The sequence below is a fragment of the Salmo salar genome, chromosome ssa24, assembly GCF_905237065.1.
Source record: "Salmo salar chromosome ssa24, Ssal_v3.1, whole genome shotgun sequence".
Classification (NCBI taxonomy): Eukaryota; Metazoa; Chordata; class Actinopteri; order Salmoniformes; family Salmonidae; genus Salmo; species Salmo salar.
Window position 1 is genome coordinate 44323337 of NC_059465.1, and position 24587 is coordinate 44347923.

The following is a 24587-nucleotide window of genomic DNA, read 5'->3' on the forward strand; positions in this document are numbered from 1 at the left end:
AGGCAGGAAGGCAGTCAGTCAGAGAGAGAGAGAAACAGGCAGGAAGGCAGTCAGTCAGAGAGAGAGAGAAACAGGCAGGAAGGCAGTCAGTCAGAGAGAGAGAGAAACAGGCAGGCAGGCAGGCAGTCAGAGAGAGAGAGAGAAACAGGCAGAGTCAGACCGAGAGTCAGGCAGAGAGACAGACAGGCAGGCAGAGAGACAGGCATAGTCAGCCAGTCAGACAGTGTGTTACCTTCGCTGACATCCTGGCTGTGTGTGTCATCAGGTTCATTCTCAGCGGGCATCATGACGTGCCAGGTTGTCATACGAGCCTCCGCTTCCAAACCAAAACCCTCCACACTACTGCACACAGACAGAGAGAGAGAGAGAGAGAGAGAGAGAGAGAGAGGTGGTGGTGGTGGTGGTGGGGCAGAGGTAGAGAGAGGAAATGAAGAGAGAGAGCGAGAGAGACAGAGGTGGGGGGGAAGGGAGAGAGAGGAAGAGAGAGGAAGAGAGAGAAAGAGGAAGAGAGAGAGAGAGAGAAAGAGGTAGGGGGGAAGAGAGAGAGAGAAAGAGGCAGGGGGGAAGAGAGAGAGAGAGAAAGAGGTAGGGGGGAAGAGAGAGAGAGAGAGAGAGAGAAAGAGGTAGGGGGGAAGAGAGAGAGAGAGAAAGAGGTAGGGGGAAGAGAGAGAGAGAGAGAAAGAGAGAGAGAAAGAGGTAGGGGGGAAGAGAGAGAGAGAGAGAAAGATAGTCAATACACACACGACTCACCCATAGACAGGAACTACACTCAACCCTCCAATGCTGCAGGTTTTGCTGCCTGTTGTCATTTGATTGGCCATTGCTTAACCCTTCACAGGCTTCAAACTCCTTTTGTGTCGTGACACAGACACACTCCAACTGCTGCAGAAGTCTCAAGCAATTCAATGCATAGAATAATGCATCAAGACACAAGAGTAGAAGTTAGCTAGCGAAGACACACACACAGACCATCCTCAGACATACCTCCCAACGTGCAGGTTGATGAAGCAGTGAGCCAGACAGGCTACAAACTCCTGGTCGTGGTTGCCTGGTCCCAGCACCAGGTTACGGTTGACGGTCAACACCCGTAGAGAGTCCAGCAGAGCTACCTGCTGAGGTACGGTCTTGTGCGGTCGAGACAGCTGGTACAGGACCGTGCGGTTCAGACAGTGGTAGATTGATTCCAGAGACAAACCCTGCGAACGCCTCTTGGACTGGAAAAGCAGATAAAAATAAAGGTCAGTTTGAGCAAGTACTTCCTGGACTGAAAGAGGAGAAGAAGAGACTAAAAGAGGAGAAGAAGAGACTGAAAGAGGAGAAGAAGAGACTGAAAGAGGAGAAGAAGAGACTAAAAGAGGAGAAGAAGAGACTGACTGAAAGAGGAGAAGAAGAGACTGACTGAAAGAGGAGAAGAAGAGACTGACTGAAAGAGGAGAAGAGACTGAAAGAGGAGAAGAGACTGACTGAAAGAGGAGAAGAAGAGACTGACTGAAAGAGGAGAAGAAGAGACTGACTGAAAGAGGAGAAGAGACTGAAAGAGGAGAAGAGACTGAAAGAGGAGAAGAAGAGACTGAAAGAGGAGAAGAAGAGACTGAAAGAGGAGAAGAAGAGACTGAAAGAGGAGAAGAAGAGACTAAAAGAGGAGAAGAAGAGACTGACTGAAAGAGGAGAAGAAGAGACTGACTGAAAGAGGAGAAGAAGAGACTGACTGAAAGAGGAGAAGAGACTGAAAGAGGAGAAGAGACTGAAAGAGGAGAAGAAGAGACTGAAAGAGGAGAAGAAGAGACTGAAAGAGGAGAAGAAGAGACTAAAAGAGGAGAAGAAGAGACTGAAAGAGGAGAAGAAGAGACTGAAAGAGGAGAAGAAGAGACTGAAAGAGGAGAAGAGACTGAAAGAGGAGAAGAAGAGACTGACTGAAAGAGGAGAAGAGACTGAAAGAGGAGAAGAAGAGACTGACTGAAAGAGGAGAAGAGACTGAAAGAGGAGAAGAAGAGACTAAAAGAGGAGAAGAAGAGACTGACTGAAAGAGGAGAAGAGACTGAAAGAGGAGAAGAAGAGAATGAAAGAGGAGAAGAAGAGACTGAAAGAGGAGAAGAAGAGACTAAAAGAGGAGAAGAAGAGACTGAAAGAGGAGAAGAAGAGACTGAAAGAGGAGAAGAAGAGACTGAAAGAGGAGAAGAAGAGACTGAAAGAGGAGAAGAAGAGACTAAAAGAGGAGAAGAAGAGACTGACTGAAAGAGGAGAAGAAGAGACTGACTGAAAGAGGAGAAGAAGAGACTGAAAGAGGAGAAGAAGAGACTGAAAGAGGAGAAGAAGAGACAAAGAGGAGAAGAAGAGACTGAAAGAGGAGAAGAAGAGACTGACTGAAAGAGGAGAAGAGACTGACTGAAAGAGGAGAAGAAGAGACTAAAAGAGGAGAAGAAGAGACTGACTGAAAGAGGAGAAGAAGAGACTGAAAGAGGAGAAGAAGAGACTGAAAGAGGAGAAGAAGAGACAAAGAGGAGAAGAAGAGACTGAAAGAGGAGAAGAAGAGACTGAAAGAGGAGAAGAAGAGACTGAAAGAGGAGAAGAAGAGACTAAAAGAGGAGAAGAAGAGACTAAAAGAGGAGAAGAAGAAAGGAGGAAAAAAGACAAAGTCCCCCCCTTGGCCTCCTGGATCCTCAGGATCTAAACCTGCCTATGTCTGGGTGGTAGGCCTGAGCATCGACGACGATGCTACCTGGCAGTGTGGTGCCCAGACAACAACGGTACCGGTACCCCCTTGTATATAGCCTCGTTATTATTATTTTATTGTGTTATTTATTTATTTTTTACTTCAGTTTATTTAGTAAATATTTTCATAAAACTGTTCTTTTATATATTTCCAATTTTTTTAAGCAATTTTTCTCCCCAATTTCGTGATATCCAATTGGTAGATACAATCTTGTCTCATCGTTGCAACTCCCCAATGAGAGGCGAAGGTCGAGTCATGCGTCCTCCGAAACATGATCCAACCAAACCGCTCTGCTCCTTAACACCCTGTCTGCTTAACCTGGAAGCCAGCCGCACCTCTGCTTCTTAACACCCTGTCCGCTTAACCTGGAAGCCAGCCGCACCAAACTGCTCTGCTTCTTAACACACTGTCCGCTTAACCTGGAAGCCAGCCGCACCTCTGCTTCTTAACACACTGTCCGCTTAACCTGGAAGCCAGCCGCACCAAACCGCTCTGCTTATTAACACACTGTCCGCTTAACCTGGAAGCCAGCCGCACCTCTGCTTCTTAACACACTGTCCGCTTAACCTGGAAGCCAGCCGCACCAAACCGCTCTGCTTCTTAACACACTGTCTGCTTAACCTGGAAGCCAGCCGCACCAAACCGCTCTGCTTCTTAACACCCTGTCCGCTTAACCTGGAAGCCAGCCGCACCAAACCGCTCTGCTTCTTAACACACTGTCCGCTTAACCTGGAAGCCAGCCGCACCTCTGCTTCTTAACACACTGTCCGCTTAACCTGGAAGCCAGCCGCACCAAACCGCTCTGCTTCTTAACACACTGTCCGCTTAACCTGGAAGCCAGCCGCACCTCTGCTTCTTAACACACTGTCCGCTTAACCTGGAAGCCAGCCGCACCTCTGCTTCTTAACACACTGTCCGCTTAACCTGGAAGCCAGCCGCACCTCTGCTTCTTAACACACTGTCCGCTTAACCTGGAAGCCAGCCGCACCAAACCGCTCTGCTTCTTAACACACTGTCTGCTTAACCCGGAAGCCAGCCGCACCAAACCGCTCTGATTCTTAACACACTGCCCGCTTAACCTGGAAGCCAGCCGCACCAAACCGCTCTGCTTCTTAACACACTGTCCGCTTAACCTGGAAGCCAGCCGCACCAAACCGCTCTGCTTCTTAACACACTGTCCGCTTAACCTGGAAGCCAGCCGCACCTCTGCTTCTTAACACACTGTCCGCTTAACCTGGAAGCCAGCCGCACCAATGCTTCTTAACACACTGTCCGCTTAACCTGGAAGCCAGCCGCACCAATGCTTCTTAACACACTGTCCGCTTAACCTGGAAGCCAGCCGCACCTCTGCTTCTTAACACACTGTCCGCTTAACCTGGAAGCCAGCCGCACCTCTGCTTCTTAACACACTGTCCGCTTAACCTGGAAGCCAGCCGCACCAAACCGCTCTGCTTCTTAACACACTGTCCGCTTAACCTGGAAGCCAGCCGCACCAAACCGCTCTGCTTCTTAACACACTGTCCGCTTAACCTGGAAGCCAGCCGCACCAAACCGCTCTGCTTCTTAACACACTGTCCGCTTAACCTGGAAGCCAGCCGCACCAAACCGCTCTTCTTCTTAACACACTGTCCGCTTAACCTGGAAGCCAGCCGCACCAAACCGCTCTGCTTCTTAACACACTGTCCGCTTAACCTGGAAGCCAGCCGCACCAAACCGCTCTGCTTCTTAACACACTGTCCGCTTAACCTGGAAGCCAGCCGCACCTCTGCTTCTTAACACACTGTCTGCTTAACCTGGAAGCCAGCCGCACCTCTGCTTCTTAACACACTGTCCGCTTAACCTGGAAGCCAGCCGCACCTCTGCTTCTTAACACACTGTCCGCTTAACCTGGAAGCCAGCCGCACCTCTGCTTCTTAACACACTGTCCGCTTAACCTGGAAGCCAGCCGCACCAAACCGCTCTGCTTCTTAACACACTGTCCGCTTAACCCGGAAGCCAGCCGCACCAAACCGCTCTGCTTCTTAACACACTGTCCGCTTAACCTGGAAGCCAGCCGCACCAAACCGCTCTGCTTCTTAACACACTGTCCGCTTAACCTGGAAGCCAGCCGCACCAAACCGCTCTGCTTCTTAACACACTGTCTGCTTAACCTGGAAGCCAGCCGCACCAAACCGCTCTGCTTCTTAACACCCTGTCCGCTTAACCTGGAAGCCAGCCGCACCAAACCGCTCTGCTTCTTAACACACTGTCCGCTTAACCTGGAAGCCAGCCGCACCTCTGCTTCTTAACACACTGTCCGCTTAACCTGGAAGCCAGCCGCACCAAACCGCTCTGCTTCTTAACACACTGTCCGCTTAACCTGGAAGCCAGCCGCACCTCTGCTTCTTAACACACTGTCCGCTTAACCTGGAAGCCAGCCGCACCTCTGCTTCTTAACACACTGTCCGCTTAACCTGGAAGCCAGCCGCACCAAACCGCTCTGCTTCTTAACACACTGTCCGCTTAACCTGGAAGCCAGCCGCACCTCTGCTTCTTAACACACTGTCCGCTTAACCTGGAAGCCAGCCGCACCTCTGCTTCTTAACACACTGTCCGCTTAACCTGGAAGCCAGCCGCACCTCTGCTTCTTAACACACTGTCCGCTTAACCTGGAAGCCAGCCGCACCAAACCGCTCTGCTTCTTAACACACTGTCTGCTTAACCCGGAAGCCAGCCGCACCAAACCGCTCTGATTCTTAACACACTGTCCGCTTAACCTGGAAGCCAGCCGCACCAAACCGCTCTGCTTCTTAACACACTGTCCGCTTAACCTGGAAGCCAGCCGCACCTCTGCTTCTTAACACACTGTCCGCTTAACCTGGAAGCCAGCCGCACCTCTGCTTCTTAACACACTGTCTGCTTAACCTGGAAGCCAGCCGCAACTCTGCTTCTTAACACACTGTCCGCTTAACCTGGAAGCCAGCCGCACCTCTGCTTCTTAACACACTGTCCGCTTAACCTGGAAGCCAGCCGCACCTCTGCTTCTTAACACACTGTCCGCTTAACCTGGAAGCCAGCCGCACCAAACCGCTCTGCTTCTTAACACACTGTCCGCTTAACCCGGAAGCCAGCCGCACCAAACCGCTCTGCTTCTTAACACACTGTCTGCTTAACCCGGAAGCCAGCCGCACCAAACCGCTCTGATTCTTAACACACTGCCCGCTTAACCTGGAAGCCAGCCGCACCAAACCGCTCTGCTTCTTAACACACTGTCCGCTTAACCTGGAAGCCAGCCGCACCAAACCGCTCTGCTTCTTAACACACTGTCCGCTTAACCTGGAAGCCAGCCGCACCTCTGCTTCTTAACACACTGTCCGCTTAACCTGGAAGCCAGCCGCACCTCTGCTTCTTAACACACTGTCCGCTTAACCTGGAAGCCAGCCGCACCTCTGCTTCTTAACACACTGTCCGCTTAACCTGGAAGCCAGCCGCACCAAACCGCTCTGCTTCTTAACACACTGTCCGCTTAACCTGGAAGCCAGCCGCACCAAACCGCTCTGCTTCTTAACACACTGTCCGCTTAACCTGGAAGCCAGCCGCACCAAACCGCTCTGCTTCTTAACACACTGTCCGCTTAACCTGGAAGCCAGCCGCACCAAACCGCTCTGCTTCTTAACACACTGTCCGCTTAACCTGGAAGCCAGCCGCACCAAACCGCTCTGCTTCTTAACACACTGTCCGCTTAACCTGGAAGCCAGCCGCACCTCTGCTTCTTAACACACTGTCTGCTTAACCTGGAAGCCAGCCGCACCTCTGCTTCTTAACACACTGTCCGCTTAACCTGGAAGCCAGCCGCACCTCTGCTTCTTAACACACTGTCCGCTTAACCTGGAAGCCAGCCGCACCTCTGCTTCTTAACACACTGTCCGCTTAACCTGGAAGCCAGCCGCACCAAACCGCTCTGCTTCTTAACACACTGTCCGCTTAACCCGGAAGCCAGCCGCACCAAACCGCTCTGCTTCTTAACACACTGTCCGCTTAACCTGGAAGCCAGCCGCACCAAACCGCTCTGCTTCTTAACACACTGTCCGCTTAACCTGGAAGCCAGCCGCACCAAACCGCTCTGCTTCTTAACACACTGTCTGCTTAACCTGGAAGCCAGCCGCACCAAACCGCTCTGCTTCTTAACACCCTGTCCGCTTAACCTGGAAGCCAGCCGCACCAAACCGCTCTGCTTCTTAACACACTGTCCGCTTAACCTGGAAGCCAGCCGCACCTCTGCTTCTTAACACACTGTCCGCTTAACCTGGAAGCCAGCCGCACCAAACCGCTCTGCTTCTTAACACACTGTCCGCTTAACCTGGAAGCCAGCCGCACCTCTGCTTCTTAACACACTGTCCGCTTAACCTGGAAGCCAGCCGCACCTCTGCTTCTTAACACACTGTCCGCTTAACCTGGAAGCCAGCCGCACCAAACCGCTCTGCTTCTTAACACACTGTCCGCTTAACCTGGAAGCCAGCCGCACCTCTGCTTCTTAACACACTGTCCGCTTAACCTGGAAGCCAGCCGCACCTCTGCTTCTTAACACACTGTCCGCTTAACCTGGAAGCCAGCCGCACCAAACCGCTCTGCTTCTTAACACACTGTCTGCTTAACCCGGAAGCCAGCCGCACCAAACCGCTCTGATTCTTAACACACTGTCCGCTTAACCTGGAAGCCAGCCGCACCAAACCGCTCTGCTTCTTAACACACTGTCCGCTTAACCTGGAAGCCAGCCGCACCAAACCGCTCTGCTTCTTAACACACTGTCTGCTTAACCTGGAAGCCAGCCGCACCTCTTCTTCTTAACACACTGTCCGCTTAACCTGGAAGCCAGCCGCACCTCTGCTTCTTAACACACTGTCCGCTTAACCTGGAAGCCAGCCGCACCTCTGCTTCTTAACACACTGTCCGCTTAACCTGGAAGCCAGCCGCACCAAACCGCTCTGCTTCTTAACACACTGTCCGCTTAACCCGGAAGCCAGCCGCACCAAACCGCTCTGCTTCTTAACACACTGTCCGCTTAACCTGGAAGCCAGCCGCACCAAACCGCTCTGCTTCTTAACACACTGTCCGCTTAACCTGGAAGCCAGCCGCACCAAACCGCTCTGCTTCTTAACACACTGTCCGCTTAACCTGGAAGCCAGCCGCACCTCTGCTTCTTAACACACTGTCTGCTTAACCTGGAAGCCAGCCGCACCTCTGCTTCTTAACACACTGTCCGCTTAACCTGGAAGCCAGCCGCACCTCTGCTTCTTAACACACTGTCAACTTAACCTGGAAGCCAGCCGCACCTCTGCTTCTTAACACACTGTCCGCTTAACCTGGAAGCCAGCCGCACCAAACCGCTCTGCTTCTTAACACACTGTCCGCTTAACCCGGAAGCCAGCCGCACCAAACCGCTCTGCTGCTTAACACACTGTCCGCTTAACCTGGAAGCCAGCCGCACCAAACCGCTCTGCTTCTTAACACACTGTCCGCTTAACCTGGAAGCCAGCCGCACCAAACCGCTCTGCTTCTTAACACACTGTCCGCTTAACCTGGAAGCCAGCCGCACCAAACCGCTCTGCTTCTTAACACACTGTCCGCTTAACCTGGAAGCCAGCCGCACCTCTGCTTCTTAACACACTGTCCGCTTAACCTGGAAGCCAGCCGCACCTCTGCTTCTTAACACATTGTCCGCTTAACCTGGAAGCCAGCCGCACCTCTGCTTCTTAACACACTGTCCGCTTAACCTGGAAGCCAGCCGCACCAAACCGCTCTGCTTCTTAACACACTGTCTGCTTAACCCGGAAGCCAGCCGCACCAAACCGCTCTGATTCTTAACACACTGTCCGCTTAACCTGGAAGCCAGCCGCACCAAACCGCTCTGCTTCTTAACACACTGTCCGCTTAACCTGGAAGCCAGCCGCACCTCTGCTTCTTAACACACTGTCCGCTTAACCTGGAAGCCAGCCGCACCTCTGCTTCTTAACACACTGTCTGCTTAACCTGGAAGCCAGCCGCACCTCTGCTTCTTAACACACTGTCCGCTTAACCTGGAAGCCAGCCGCACCTCTGCTTCTTAACACACTGTCCGCTTAACCTGGAAGCCAGCCGCACCTCTGCTTCTTAACACACTGTCCGCTTAACCTGGAAGCCAGCCGCACCAAACCGCTCTGCTTCTTAACACACTGTCCGCTTAACCCGGAAGCCAGCCGCACCAAACCGCTCTGCTTCTTAACACACTGTCCGCTTAACCTGGAAGCCAGCCGCACCAAACCGCTCTGCTTCTTAACACACTGTCCGCTTAACCTGGAAGCCAGCCGCACCAAACCGCTCTGCTTCTTAACACACTGTCCGCTTAACCTGGAAGCCAGCCGCACCTCTGCTTCTTAACACACTGTCTGCTTAACCTGGAAGCCAGCCGCACCTCTGCTTCTTAACACACTGTCCGCTTAACCTGGAAGCCAGCCGCACCTCTGCTTCTTAACACACTGTCAACTTAACCTGGAAGCCAGCCGCACCTCTGCTTCTTAACACACTGTCCGCTTAACCTGGAAGCCAGCCGCACCAAACCGCTCTGCTTCTTAACACACTGTCCGCTTAACCCGGAAGCCAGCCGCACCAAACCGCTCTGCTTCTTAACACACTGTCCGCTTAACCCGGAAGCCAGCCGCACCAAACCGCTCTGCTTCTTAACACACTGTCCGCTTAACCCGGAAGCCAGCCGCACCAAACCGCTCTGCTTCTTAACACACTGTCCGCTTAACCTGGAAGCCAGCCGCACCAAACCGCTCTGCTTCTTAACACACTGTCCGCTTAACCTGGAAGCCAGCCGCACCAAACCGCTCTGCTTCTTAACACACTGTCCGCTTAACCTGGAAGCCAGCCGCACCAAACCGCTCTGCTTCTTAACACACTGTCCGCTTAACCTGGAAGCCAGCCGCACCAAACCGCTCTGCTTCTTAACACACTGTCCGCTTAACCTGGAAGCCAGCCGCACCAAACCGCTCTGCTTCTTAACACACTGTCCGCTTAACCTGGAAGCCAGCTGCACCAAACCGCTCTGCTTCTTAACACACTGTCCGCTTAACCTGGAAGCCAGCCGCACCTCTGCTTCTTAACACACTGTCCGCTTAACCTGGAAGCCAGCCGGACCTCTGCTTCTTAACACACTGTCCGCTTAACCTGGAAGCCAGCCGCACCAAACCGCTCTGCTTCTTAACACACTGTCCGCTTAACCTGGAAGCCAGCCGCACCAAACCGCTCTGCTTCTTAACACACTGTCTGCTTAACCTGGAAGCCAGCCGCACCTCTTCTTCTTAACACACTGTCCGCTTAACCTGGAAGCCAGCCGCACCTCTGCTTCTTAACACACTGTCCGCTTAACCTGGAAGCCAGCCGCACCTCTGCTTCTTAACACACTGTCCGCTTAACCTGGAAGCCAGCCGCACCAAACCGCTCTGCTTCTTAACACACTGTCCGCTTAACCCGGAAGCCAGCCGCACCAAACCGCTCTGCTTCTTAACACACTGTCCGCTTAACCTGGAAGCCAGCCGCACCAAACCGCTCTGCTTCTTAACACACTGTCCGCTTAACCTGGAAGCCAGCCGCACCAAACCGCTCTGCTTCTTAACACACTGTCCGCTTAACCTGGAAGCCAGCCGCACCTCTGCTTCTTAACACACTGTCTGCTTAACCTGGAAGCCAGCCGCACCTCTGCTTCTTAACACACTGTCCGCTTAACCTGGAAGCCAGCCGCACCAAACCGCTCTGCTTCTTAACACACTGTCCGCTTAACCCGGAAGCCAGCCGCACCAAACTGCTCTGCTGCTTAACACACTGTCCGCTTAACCTGGAAGCCAGCCGCACCAAACCGCTCTGCTTCTTAACACACTGTCCGCTTAACCCGGAAGCCAGCCGCACCAAACCGCTCTGCTTCTTAACACACTGTCCGCTTAACCTGGAAGCCAGCCGCACCAAACCGCTCTGCTTCTTAACACACTGTCCGCTTAACCTGGAAGCCAGCCGCACCTCTGCTTCTTAACACACTGTCCGCTTAACCTGGAAGCCAGCCGCACCTCTGCTTCTTAACACACTGTCCGCTTAACCTGGAAGCCAGCCGCACCTCTGCTTCTTAACACACTGTCCGCTTAACCTGGAAGCCAGCCGCACCAAACCGCTCTGCTTCTTAACACACTGTCTGCTTAACCCGGAAGCCAGCCGCACCAAACCGCTCTGATTCTTAACACACTGTCCGCTTAACCTGGAAGCCAGCCGCACCAAACCGCTCTGCTTCTTAACACACTGTCCGCTTAACCTGGAAGCCAGCCGCACCTCTGCTTCTTAACACACTGTCCGCTTAACCTGGAAGCCAGCCGCACCTCTGCTTCTTAACACACTGTCTGCTTAACCTGGAAGCCAGCCGCACCTCTGCTTCTTAACACACTGTCCGCTTAACCTGGAAGCCAGCCGCACCTCTGCTTCTTAACACACTGTCCGCTTAACCTGGAAGCCAGCCGCACCTCTGCTTCTTAACACACTGTCCGCTTAACCTGGAAGCCAGCCGCACCAAACCGCTCTGCTTCTTAACACACTGTCCGCTTAACCCGGAAGCCAGCCGCACCAAACCGCTCTGCTTCTTAACACACTGTCCGCTTAACCTGGAAGCCAGCCGCACCAAACCGCTCTGCTTCTTAACACACTGTCCGCTTAACCTGGAAGCCAGCCGCACCAAACCGCTCTGCTTCTTAACACACTGTCCGCTTAACCTGGAAGCCAGCCGCACCTCTGCTTCTTAACACACTGTCTGCTTAACCTGGAAGCCAGCCGCACCTCTGCTTCTTAACACACTGTCCGCTTAACCTGGAAGCCAGCCGCACCTCTGCTTCTTAACACACTGTCAACTTAACCTGGAAGCCAGCCGCACCTCTGCTTCTTAACACACTGTCCGCTTAACCTGGAAGCCAGCCGCACCAAACCGCTCTGCTTCTTAACACACTGTCCGCTTAACCCGGAAGCCAGCCGCACCAAACCGCTCTGCTTCTTAACACACTGTCCGCTTAACCCGGAAGCCAGCCGCACCAAACCGCTCTGCTTCTTAACACACTGTCCGCTTAACCCGGAAGCCAGCCGCACCAAACCGCTCTGCTTCTTAACACACTGTCCGCTTAACCTGGAAGCCAGCCGCACCAAACCGCTCTGCTTCTTAACACACTGTCCGCTTAACCTGGAAGCCAGCCGCACCAAACCGCTCTGCTTCTTAACACACTGTCCGCTTAACCTGGAAGCCAGCCGCACCAAACCGCTCTGCTTCTTAACACACTGTCCGCTTAACCTGGAAGCCAGCCGCACCTCTGCTTCTTAACACACTGTCCGCTTAACCTGGAAGCCAGCCGCACCAATGCTTCTTAACACACTGTCCGCTTAACCTGGAAGCCAGCCGCACCAATGCTTCTTAACACACTGTCCGCTTAACCTGGAAGCCAGCCGCACCTCTGCTTCTTAACACTGTCCGCTTAACCTGGAAGCCAGCCGCACCTCTGCTTCTTAACACACTGTCCGCTTAACCTGGAAGCCAGCCGCACCAAACCGCTCTGCTTCTTAACACACTGTCCGCTTAACCTGGAAGCCAGCCGCACCAAACCGCTCTGCTTCTTAACACACTGTCCGCTTAACCTGGAAGCCAGCCGCACCAAACCGCTCTGCTTCTTAACACACTGTCCGCTTAACCTGGAAGCCAGCCGCACCAAACCGCTCTGCTTCTTAACACACTGTCCGCTTAACCTGGAAGCCAGCCGCACCAAACCGTTCTGCTTCTTAACACACTGTCCGCTTAACCTGGAAGCCAGCCGCACCTCTGCTTCTTAACACACTGTCCGCTTAACCTGGAAGCCAGCCGCACCTCTGCTTCTTAACACACTGTCCGCTTAACCTGGAAGCCAGCCGCACCTCTGCTTCTTAACACACTGTCCGCTTAACCTGGAAGCCAGCCGCACCTCTGCTTCTTAACACACTGTCCGCTTAACCTGGAAGCCAGCCGCACCAAACCGCTCTGCTTCTTAACACACTGTCCGCTTAACCTGGAAGCCAGCTGCACCAAACCGCTCTGCTTCTTAACACACTGTCCGCTTAACCTGGAAGCCAGCCGCACCTCTGCTTCTTAACACACTGTCCGCTTAACCTGGAAGCCAGCCGCACCTCTGCTTCTTAACACACTGTCCGCTTAACCTGGAAGCCAGCCGCACCAAACCGCTCTGCTTCTTAACACACTGTCCGCTTAACCTGGAAGCCATCCGCACCTCTGCTTCTTAACACACTGTCCGCTTAACCTGGAAGCCAGCCGCACCTCTGCTTCTTAACACACTGTCCGCTTAACCTGGAAGCCAGCCGCACCAAACCGCTCTGCTTCTTAACACACTGTCTGCTTAACCTGGAAGCCAGCCGCACCAAACCGCTCTGCTTCTTAACACACTGTCCGCTTAACCTGGAAGCCAGCCGCACCAAACCGCTCTGCTTCTTAACACACTGTCCGCTTAACCTGGAAGCCAGCCGCACCAATGCTTCTTAACACACTGTCCGCTTAACCTGGAAGCCAGCCGCACCTCTGCTTCTTAACACACTGTCCGCTTAACCTGGAAGACAGCCGCACCTCTGCTTCTTAACACACTGTCCGCTTAACCTGGAAGCCAGCCGCACCAAACCGCTCTGCTTCTTAACACACTGTCCGCTTAACCTGGAAGCCAGCCGCACCAAACCGCTCTGCTTCTTAACACACTGTCCGCTTAACCTGGAAGCCAGCCGCACCAAACCGCTCTGCTTCTTAACACACTGTCCGCTTAACCTGGAAGCCAGCCGCACCAAACCGCTCTGCTTCTTAACACACTGTCCGCTTAACCTGGAAGCCAGCCGCACCAAACCGCTCTGCTTCTTAACACACTGTCCGCTTAACCTGGAAGCCAGCCGCACCAAACCGCTCTGCTTCTTAACACACTGTCCGCTTAACCTGGAAGCCAGCCGCACCAAACCGCTCTGCTTCTTAACACACTGTCCGCTTAACCTGGAAGCCAGCCGCACCTCTGCTTCTTAACACACTGTCCGCTTAACCTGGAAGCCAGCCGCACCAATGCGTCGGAGGAAAAAAACGTTCAACTGATGACCGAAATCAGCTTGTAGTCATCCGGCCCGCCACAAGGAGTTGCTAGAGCACGATGAGCCAAAGAAATCTCCCCCGGCCTTGACCGTCTCCCTACGGGGCTACCGGTCAAGGCCGGCTGTGACACAGCCTGGGATCGAACCCGAGGCTGTAGTAGCGCATCAGCACTAAGGCAGTGCCTTAGACCGCTGCACTACTTGGGAGGCCCCAAACTCAAATTTTCTTAAAACTGCACTGTTGGTTAAGGCCTTGTAAAGTAAAGTAAGAATTTCACAGTAAGGTCTACACCGGTTGTATTCGGCGCATGTTACAAATAAAATGTGATTTGAGAAACCAGTGCTCCTGAACTGAGAGAAGAGAGGTGATTACAGAATAAATCTGGATTCAAATATCATTTCAAAATCCTTTTCAAATACTTAAGATGTGCTTTAATCTGCCTGCTGTGTCAGATGAGCCGTGTTTTCAGTTTTGGAACTATTCTATTGGTCCATTAATCCAGGCAAACTCTATCAAGTACAGCTAAAATATTCTACATTATTTCAAGTACTATTTGAATGCAGGTCTGCCTCTGAGAAGGGGAGCGATGTTTTCAGAAAGACTCTTTGTGTTAGAAAGTTGTTTGGGGTTAAGGCGTTCTACAGAAGGCTTGTGTCCCAAATGGATCCCTATATCAGTGCTTCCCAAAAATAGGGGTCAACATTTGTTTTAAAAATAAATGGGGTCTCGAGAGCAAATTTGTGCTTGTTTCAGAAAACTGGAGTTACGTCAGTAATCTCCAGTAGCTACGAGATGAGGTTGTAATAAACAGAGTGATTTCTGTTTTTCTTCCTACAAAATGTGGCTCTATCTCGAACGGTTTAAGCTACAAACTATTATGATCTGTTTCACTGAAAGATAAAACCCTCAGGGATACGTATGTCGGTACTGTTTTCCTCTACTATGTCCACAAGAACCCAGTGGACAAGACCAGGAAATAAATCAGACGGACCTGTATACAGTACCAATCTGTACCGGACCTGTAACAGTACCAAACTGTACCGGACCTGTATACAGTACCAAACTGTACCGGACCTGTATACAGTACCAATCTGTACCGGACCTGTATACAGTACCAATCTGTACCGGACCTGTATACAGTACCATACTGTACCGGACCTGTATACAGTACCAAACTGTACCGGACCTGTATACAGTACCAAACTGTACCGGACCTGTATACAGTACCAATCTGTACCGGACCTGTATACAGTACCAATCTGTACCGGACCTGTATACAGTACCAAACTGTACCGGACCTGTATACAGTACCAATCTGTACCGGACCTGTATACAGTACCAATCTGTACCGGACCTGTATACAGTACCAAACTGTACCGGACCTGTATACAGTACCATACTGTGCCGGACCTGTATACAGTACCAATCTGTACCGGACCTGTATACAGTACCAATCTGTACCGGACCTGTATACAGTACCAAACTGTACCGGACCTGTATACAGTACCAAACTGTACCGGACCTGTATACAGTACCAAACTGTACCGGACCTGTATACAGTACCAATCTGTACCGGACCTGTATACAGTACCAAACTGTACCGGACCTGTATACAGTACCAAACTGTACCGGACCTGTATACAGTACCAAACTGTACCGGACCTGTATACAGTACCATACTGTACCGGACCTGTATACAGTACCATACTGTGCCGGACCTGTATACAGTACCAATCTGTACCGGACCTGTATACAGTACCATACTGTACCGGACCTGTATACAGTACCATACTGTGCCGGACCTGTATACAGTACCAATCTGTACCGGACCTGTAACAGTTCCAAACTGTACCGGACCTGTATACAGTACCATACTGTGCCGGACCTGTATACAGTACCAATCTGTACCGGACCTGTATACAGTACCATACTGTACCGGACCTGTATACAGTACCATACTGTGCCGGACCTGTATACAGTACCAATCTGTACCGGACCTGTAACAGTACCAAACTGTACCGGACCTGTATACAGTACCAAACTGTACCGGACCTGTATACAGTACCAATCTGTACCGGACCTGTATACAGTACCAAACTGTACCGGACCTGTATACAGTACCAAACTGTACCGGACCTGTATACAGTACCAAACTGTACCGGACCTGTATACAGTACCAATCTGTACCGGACCTGTATACAGTACCAAACTGTACCGGACCTGTATACAGTACCAAACTGTACCGGACCTGTATACAGTACCAAACTGTACCGGACCTGTATACAGTACCAAACTGTACCGTACCTGTATACAGTACCATACTGTACCGGACCTGTATACAGTACCAAACTGTACCGGACCTGTATACAGTACCAAACTGTACCGGACCTGTATACAGTACCAATCTGTACCGGACCTGTATACAGTACCAAACTGTACCGGACCTGTATACAGTACCAAACTGTACCGGACCTGTATACAGTACCAAACTGTACCGGACCTGTATACAGTACCAAACTGTACCGGACCTGTATACAGTACCATACTGTACCGGACCTGTATACAGAATCAAAAACTGTATGAATGTGTATGTATACGATTGCATGTACTTGCGTGCGCAATCAGGATCCGATCCGTCCTGATTCAGCGTGTGCTAGTACTGGAATCAATCCAAAACGTTGAATAACTTAGGGGTACTCGAGGATATATTGGGGAAACCGTGGTTCATATCGTCCTCACCTGTCCTATAAGCTGCACTATAAACTCCACCACCATCTTGGACTCCTTGTTGAACATGCCCTGCCACAGTTTGTCCACCACTCGCTGTGTGAAGTAGAACACATTGTTGACCAGCACCTGGTAGCTTCCTCCACTGATGATGAGTAGGGACGCATCCTCACCTGGTCGGAGGGAGAGGGGAAAGGGGGGAGAAACGTGGGGGATAGAAAGACGACAGGTGGGAGGAGGAAGGGAGAAATATTGGGTCAACGAGGGAATGTACATTCATCTTTCATTAGCTAATGTCCAGTCACATCTCCAAAATCACATTGTTGTCACACCTGAATTTGGAAATAGCCGATACGGTTAGAATGGATCACTGGATTCCAACGGCTACATTTTGATTGGATGTTTCAAGAACCCCCCCCCCACATGCCCGTAAAAAAGGGAGCTGTGTGTTTGTTATGTTCCTCACTGTTTTCTGAGCAGGTAGGAAACGAGTTGTTTGCGTATGCTAATTTGCATCAGTGCAGAAAATGGAATAAGACCTGGATTTAAAACAACTGAATTCTGTTACGCAAAAGAGAGTGTGATTTATACACAGAAACGAGTCGATGAAAGAACACCGTACTGTGAAAGAGAAGTTATCATTGGAGCTCTGCACAAGCAAGGCATTTGAATCATTTGATGTGTTGCGAGGTGTTACTGATTTACACCGGGTTCCCAGCCATACTGATTTACCCCGGGTTCCTACCCATACTGATTTACACCGGGTTCCCACCCATACTGATTTACACCGGGTTCCCAGCCATACTGATTTACCCCGGGTTCCTACCCATACTGATTTACACCGGGTTCCCACCCATACTGATTTACACCGGGTTCCCAGCCATACTGATTTACCCCGGGTTCCTACCCATACTGATTTACCCCGGGTTCCTACCCATACTGATTTACCCCGGGTTCCTACCCATACTGATTTACACCGGGTTCCCACCGGGTTCCCACCCATACTGATTTACACCGGGTTCCCACCCATACTGATTTACACCGGGTTCCCACCCATACTGATTTACACTGGGTTCCCACCCATACTGATTTACACCGGGTTCCTACCCATTTTTACCTATTTTCTACCAATGTCATTCCATATAGGGAAGCTACGAGGCTAGCTAATATCCATTGTTTACATCCGGTATAAAAGCAGATTGTCCTTTGGAGGTAGAAGTTGGATACATAAAAAAAAAAAGACTGCCTCTTAAGACAAGTAGTATACTAGTGTGGATATTGGGATGGATGATTTCTCTAATTGTGTCTCTGTGTGTGTGTGTGTGTCTCTCTCTCTCTGTGTGTGTGTGCGTGTGTCTCTCTCTCTCTCTCTGTGTGTGTGTGTGTCTCTCTCTCTCTCTCTGTGTGTGTGTGTGTCTCTCTCTCTCTCTGTGTGTGTATGTGTCTCTCTCGCTCTCTCTGTGTGTGTATGTGTCTCTCTCTCTCTCTGTGTGTGTGTGTGTGTGTGTGTGTGTGTGTGTGTGTGTGTGTGTGTATGTATATATATATATATACTTAGGAGGACGTCAGCAGCCAGTAGGTGTTCCATGACAGAGTCCAGGATGTATGACTGGAATTCTTTCTGCTGAGTCCTGGTGGAACGCTCTGGGGACGCCTGGGGAGACACAGAGGATAAAACTATATGTTAAAGCTGCAATCAGCAGTTGAAACAGGAACAAAGACTATCCCCCGCCCCTGTTTCGGTAAAAAGCTGATGGATGGGTGTTACGGGTTTTGGTTTCTCGACTTCGAGGTTGGTTCTCTTCAGGGGTGGCGTGCTGATTGGAATCAACCTCGTTGGTCAGGATGTGATGCACCTGTCGCAACTCGTTAGTCTGTTGTTAGTTTCACCTGTGCGGGCAGAGCTAATTCTCCAGTTATCATGAGAGATGTTGGAAGAGTAGCTGTTAACCGGTTAAAGGTCATGAACACTCAAAATCACGTTTGTCATGAAATTGGATGATATTTAGATGAAAACAGATCATAGTATGATGACCAAAGTATGAACACTGACTGTTGCTTCTACGTTGATAAAATGTTAAATCATAAAGTTACTGGTCCCCCTCCCTCATGTCAAACACTTGGATTCAGGAGGCGGGATTATTAAGGGGAAAGGGTGACATCACCCTAACTCTCATTTTAATACACCAATGGTAACATGAAATTCTCTTAGCTAATTTAAATAGGTACCACCTTGTAACCAACATCGGAAAAGGCGTGTTTGCAGATGGGTGTGGTTTATACAGCTACTCTACTGGTGCCAAAATGTTACTGTATGGTGTTAGCAAATATAATTAAACGTTTGAAGTATTCATCTATGGCAAAGATACTTATACAGTGCCTTCAGAAAGTTTTCATCCTGTTTAACTTGGTGTTGTGTTACAGCCTGAATGGATTAAATTGAGATGTCGTTTCACTGGTTTACACACACACACACACACACACACACACACACACACACACACACACACACACACACACACACACACACACACACACACACACACACACGTTAACCTATAATTATGTTTTTAGAAAACAATTTAAATGAATAAACAATGAAAATCTGAAAAGTCTTGAGTCAGTCAATAAGTATTCAACCCCTTTGTTATGGAAAGTCTAAATAAGTTCAGGAGTAAATATGTACTGAACAAAGTCACATAATAAGTTGCATGGATTCACTCCGTGTGCAATAATAATGTTTAACATGATTTTTTTTAAATGACTACCTCATCTCTGTACCCCACACACATATAATTATCCAGTGGTGTGTTTCCACCAAATGGGACTTGTTATTGGATAAACATCAGAGCATGACGACATAGTGCACAACAACAAAAAAATACTTTTCACTGAAGTTCAACGTGGTTTCTATCGCTTTTTCAACTTTACTGATCGTTGTGTCACAACAACAAAAAACAGTGGAGTTAAATAGCTAATGTAACTATTCTGATGCTGGTGCCTGCGATCTAGCCGACAGCTCGCAGAAAGTGCGGCTTGTCTCGTCTACTTGATGAGATTATTACGGATCAGAACAAGATCATTTTTTAATTTGTCAAACGGCAGCCAATAATCGATCGTCACGTCACCAGAAAAAGACTCTTGATATTCATCGGAAAGGAGCATCAAGCTCATCCCCGTGCACTTTCACCACTCTGTGAAGTTCATCATAATTTATTTAATCTGTAGCCTAATAATCATCTGTAGCGAGTGGAAGCAGGAGGTCCACACGCCATATCATCGCATGACTCCAAACGTATTTCAATATTTTATTTTATTTATTTCACCTTTATTTAACCAGGTAGGCAAGTTGAGCACAAGTTCTCATTTACAACTGCGACCTGGCCAAGATAAAGCAAAGCAATTCGACACAAACAACAACACAGAGTTACACATGGAATAAACAAACATGCAGTCAATAATACAGTAGAAAAATAAGTCTATATACAATGTGAGCAAATGAGGTGAGATAAGGGAGGTAAAGGTAATAAATAGGCCATATATATAAAATATGATGATTATTATATCAATATTTGCTCATAAAGGCATTTCCACCGCCATTTCCCGCATAATTAATTTTACAGACACTATAAAGATACCACCATGTTGAATTAACAAATGATCTGTCAGCATTTTTAAAGTTACACCCAAACTTCCTGTTTCCGTCACAGCTGTTGAGAGTTTTTTTATTATACGATATGACTTTACTCACATAAAAACTATGGATGGAAACGTTGTTAGCGATGTTTCAATGTAAAAGGAGATGAGATGGCGCCGACAGACATGGCAGCTCAGCTCCTAGCTCCAAAGAAACTTGGCAGTATTTATTTATTTTTATTGTGTTTTATTTTTGTTACATTATTAACCCAGAAAATGTTTTGTGTTATTACATACAGACGGAAATAACTTTTGGATATCAGAGTGGCGGTAACTCACCAGCATTATGACCAGGAATATGACTTTGCCGAATTGGATCCTTTGTTTGTACCCCGCAGGGCAATTGAACTACCCGGAGGCTGCTCCAAAAACCCGCCGGCGGAGAAGAGGTGTTCGGAGTGGACTTCTAGTCGGACTCAGGAGGCGTGCACACCAACGACCGCTTCCGAGTATATTACTCGCTAATGTTCAGTCTCTGGATAAGAAGTAGACGAGCTCAGGGCGAGGATCTCCTTCCAGAAAGACATCAGGGATTGTAACATACTCCGTTTCACGGAAACATGGCTCTCTCGGGATATACTGTCCCCTCCATACAGCCAGCTGGGTTCTCAGTACATTGGGCAGACAGGAATAAAGAACTCTCCGGGAAGAAGAAAGGCGGGGGTGTATGTTTCATGATCACCTACCCATGGTGTGTTTGTGATAACATACAGAAACTCAAGTCCTTGTACACCTGACCTAGAATACCTAGAATGCCGACCGTATTACCTCCCAAGATAATTCCCTTCGGTTATAGTTACAGACGTGTATATTCCCCCTCAAGTCGATACCATGACGGCCCTCAAAGAACTACACTGGAATTTATGCAAACTGGAAACAACAAATCATGAGGCTGCATTTATTGTAGCTGGGGATTTCAAGAAATCAAATCGGAGGAAAAAATTACCGAAGTTCTACCAACACATGGACTGTTGTACTGGGAAAACATTGGACAACTGCTACTCAACTTTTCGAAATGCCTACAATGCCCCGCCCTCCCTTCGGCAAATCTGATCACGACTCCATTTTGCTCCTCCCTTCCTATAAGCAGAAACTCAAACAAGACGTACCCGTGCTAAGGTTTATTCAACGCTGGTCTGACCAATCGGAATCCATGCTTCAAGATTGTTTTGTTCATGCGGACTGGGATATGTTCCGGAGAGCCTCTGAGAATAACATTGACGAATACACGGACACGGTGACTGAGTTCATCAGGAAATGTACAGGGAGATGTCGTACCCACTGTGACTATTAAAACCTACCCAAACCAGAAACTGTGGATAAATGGCAGCATTCACGCAAAACTGAAAGCGCAAACCAACACATTTAACAATGGCAAGGTGACTGGGAATATGGCTGAATACAATCAGCGTAGTTATTCCCTCCGTAAGGCAATCAAACAGGCAAAACGTCAGGAAAGAGACAAAGTGGAGTCGCAATTCAACGGCTCAGACACGAGACATATGTGGCAGGGTCTACAGACAATCACAGAATACAAAGGGAAAACCAGCCAAGTCGTGGACACCGACGTCTTGCTTCCAGACAAGTTAAACACCATTGTTCCTGTACCCATGAAAGCTAAGGTAACTGAACTAAATGACTATCTCCACGTAGCACTCACTTCTGTCATCATGAAGTGCTTTGAGAGGCTAGTTAAGGATCATATCACCTCCACCCTACTTGATACCATATACCCACTCCAATTTGCTTACCGCCCCAACAGGTCCACAGACGATGCAATCACCATCACACTGCCCTATCCCATCTGGACAAGAGGAATACCTATGTAAGAATGTTGTTCATTGACTATAACTCAGCATTCAACATCATAGTACCCTCCAAGCTCATCATTAAGCTCGGGGCCCTGGGTCTGAACCCCACCCTGTGCAACTGGGTCCTGGACTTCCTGACGGGCCGCCCCCAGGTGGTGAAGCTAGGAAACAAGACCTCCACTTCACTGATCCTCAACACAGGGGCCCCACAAGGGTGCGTTCTCAGCCCCCTCCTGTACTCCCTGTTCACCCATGACTGCTTGGCCACACACACCTCCAACTCAATCATCAAGTCTGCAGACGACACAACAGTAATAGGCCTGATTACCAACAATGGTGAGACAGCCTACAAGGAGGAGGTGAGGACACTCAGAGTGTGGTGTCAGGAAAACAACCTCTCACTCAACGTCAACAAGACAAAGATGATCATGGACTTCAGGAAACAGCAGAGGGAGCAGCCCCCTATCCACATCGACGGGACTGCAGTGGAGAAGGTGGAAAGGTTCAAGTTCCTCGGCGCACACATCACTGACGATCTGAAATGGTCCACCCACACAGACAGTGTGGTGAAGAAGGCACAACAGCGACTCTTCAACCTCAGCAGGCTGAAGAAATTTGGCTTGGCACTTAAAACCCTTACAAACATTTACAGATGCAAAATCGAGAGCATCCTGTCAGGCTGTATCACCGCCTGGTACGGCAACTGCACCACCCACAACCGCAGGGCTCTCCAGAGGGTAGTGTGGTCTGCACAACGCATCACCGGGGGCAAACTACCTGCCCTCCATGACACCTACAGCAGCCGATGTCACAGGAAGGTCAAACAGATCATCAAGGACAACAACCACCCGAGTCACTGCCTGTTCACACCGCTACCATCCAGAAGGTGAGGTCAGTACAGGTGCATCAAAGCTGGGACCGAGAGACTGAAAAACAGCTTCTATCTCAAGGCCATCAGACTGTTAAATAGCCATCACTAGCCGGCTACCACCTGGTTACTCAACCCTGCACCTTAGAGGCTGCTGCCCCATATACAGACATGGAATCACTGGTCACTTTAATAATAGAACACTAGTCACTTTAATCATGTTTACATGCTGCTTTATTCATCTCATGTATATACTGTATTCTATTCTACAGTATTTTAGTCAATGCTACATTGCTCGATCTAATATTTATATATTTCTTAATTCCATTCTTTTACTTTTAGATGTGTGTATTGTTGTGAATTGTTAGATTCTACTGCACTGTTGGAGCTAGAAACACAAGCATTTCATTACACCCGCAATAACATCTGTTAAATATGTGTATGTGACCAATAACATCTGCTAAACGTGTGTATGTGACCAATAACATCTGCTAAACGTGTGTATGTGACCAATAACATCTGCTAACCATGTGTATGTGACCAATAACATCTGCTAAACGTGTGTATGTGACCAATAACATCTGCTAACCATGTGTATGTGACCAATAACATCTGCTAACCATGTGTATGTGACCAATAACATCTGCTAAACGTGTGTATGTGACCAATAACATCTGCTAACCATGTGACCAATAACATCTGCTAACCATGTGTATGTGACCAATAACATCTGCTAAACGTGTGTATGTGACCAATAACATCTGCTAACCATGTGTATGTGACCAATAACATCTGCTAACCATGTGTATGTGACCAATAACATCTGCTAAACGTGTGTATGTGACCAATAACATCTGCTAACCATGTGTATGTGACCAATAACATCTGCTAAACGTGTGTATGTGACCAATAACATCTGCTAACCATGTGTATGTGACCAATACAATTTGATTTGATTTGTTTGAGTTGCTTTGTGTATCAGGCTTGAAAATCCATTCAGGTAATTTTGGCACAGTGACTCACTACCCAAACCAGACGCGAATGGTTTTAAAATGGCCAAAGAGACGTCATGTGACCTCCTACCGGAGGAACTGTGAATCAGACAGGGGGATATATTTACATTAATGGATAGGTAGACACTCCTCATACTTATTTCATTCCTGTGAGATGAAAAATGCACGTTACACATTCCCAGCATTTTTACAATGTCTGTGAACCTACGGAAATTTCCGCATGTTTAGAACGACACCATTGGTTAAACAAAGTATTTTTCTTCTTCTTCTTCATTTAAAGAAATGTAGTTATGTTGGAAGAATAATTGGTGAGGTATTTTATTTCAAACATAGACTTTAAAAAAAAAAAGAACAGCTGTATCTTGGACTCTTCTAGAAGGTCACAATATTTCTGAATCACCTTTTATCAGAATCCCACAGTTCTTACCTCTCTGACAGTACTAAGAATGTGTTTTGTAGGACGAACTGTACTTTATGGAGGGTAGTATACAATATTATACACCATTTAGAAAATGCCACCAGATGGATTCTGAGTTTAAGAGGTTAAACAAAGTCTTGTATCTCCTCTCCCCTGTTTGGGTTTTTACTCCCTAACCTGAGTCAATGG

General features: G+C 49.0%; 1 protein-coding gene across 8 annotated transcripts in view; it reads right to left on the minus strand.

Moving 5' to 3' along the window:
- The window catches only part of LOC106585952 (WD repeat and FYVE domain-containing protein 3), a 268301-nt gene that overhangs the window by 46294 nt on the left and 197420 nt on the right, over positions 1-24587 (minus strand). For all 8 annotated transcript variants that reach the window (XM_045706795.1, XM_045706796.1, XM_045706790.1 and 5 more), the window contains 4 exons: positions 18147-18246; positions 16605-16765; positions 985-1214; positions 233-342 (listed from right to left, as the gene is read on the minus strand). In XM_045706795.1, the coding sequence (XP_045562751.1) occupies positions 233-342; positions 985-1214; positions 16605-16765; positions 18147-18246 (601 nt within the window). The remainder of the gene's footprint in view (positions 1-232; positions 343-984; positions 1215-16604; positions 16766-18146; positions 18247-24587) is intronic.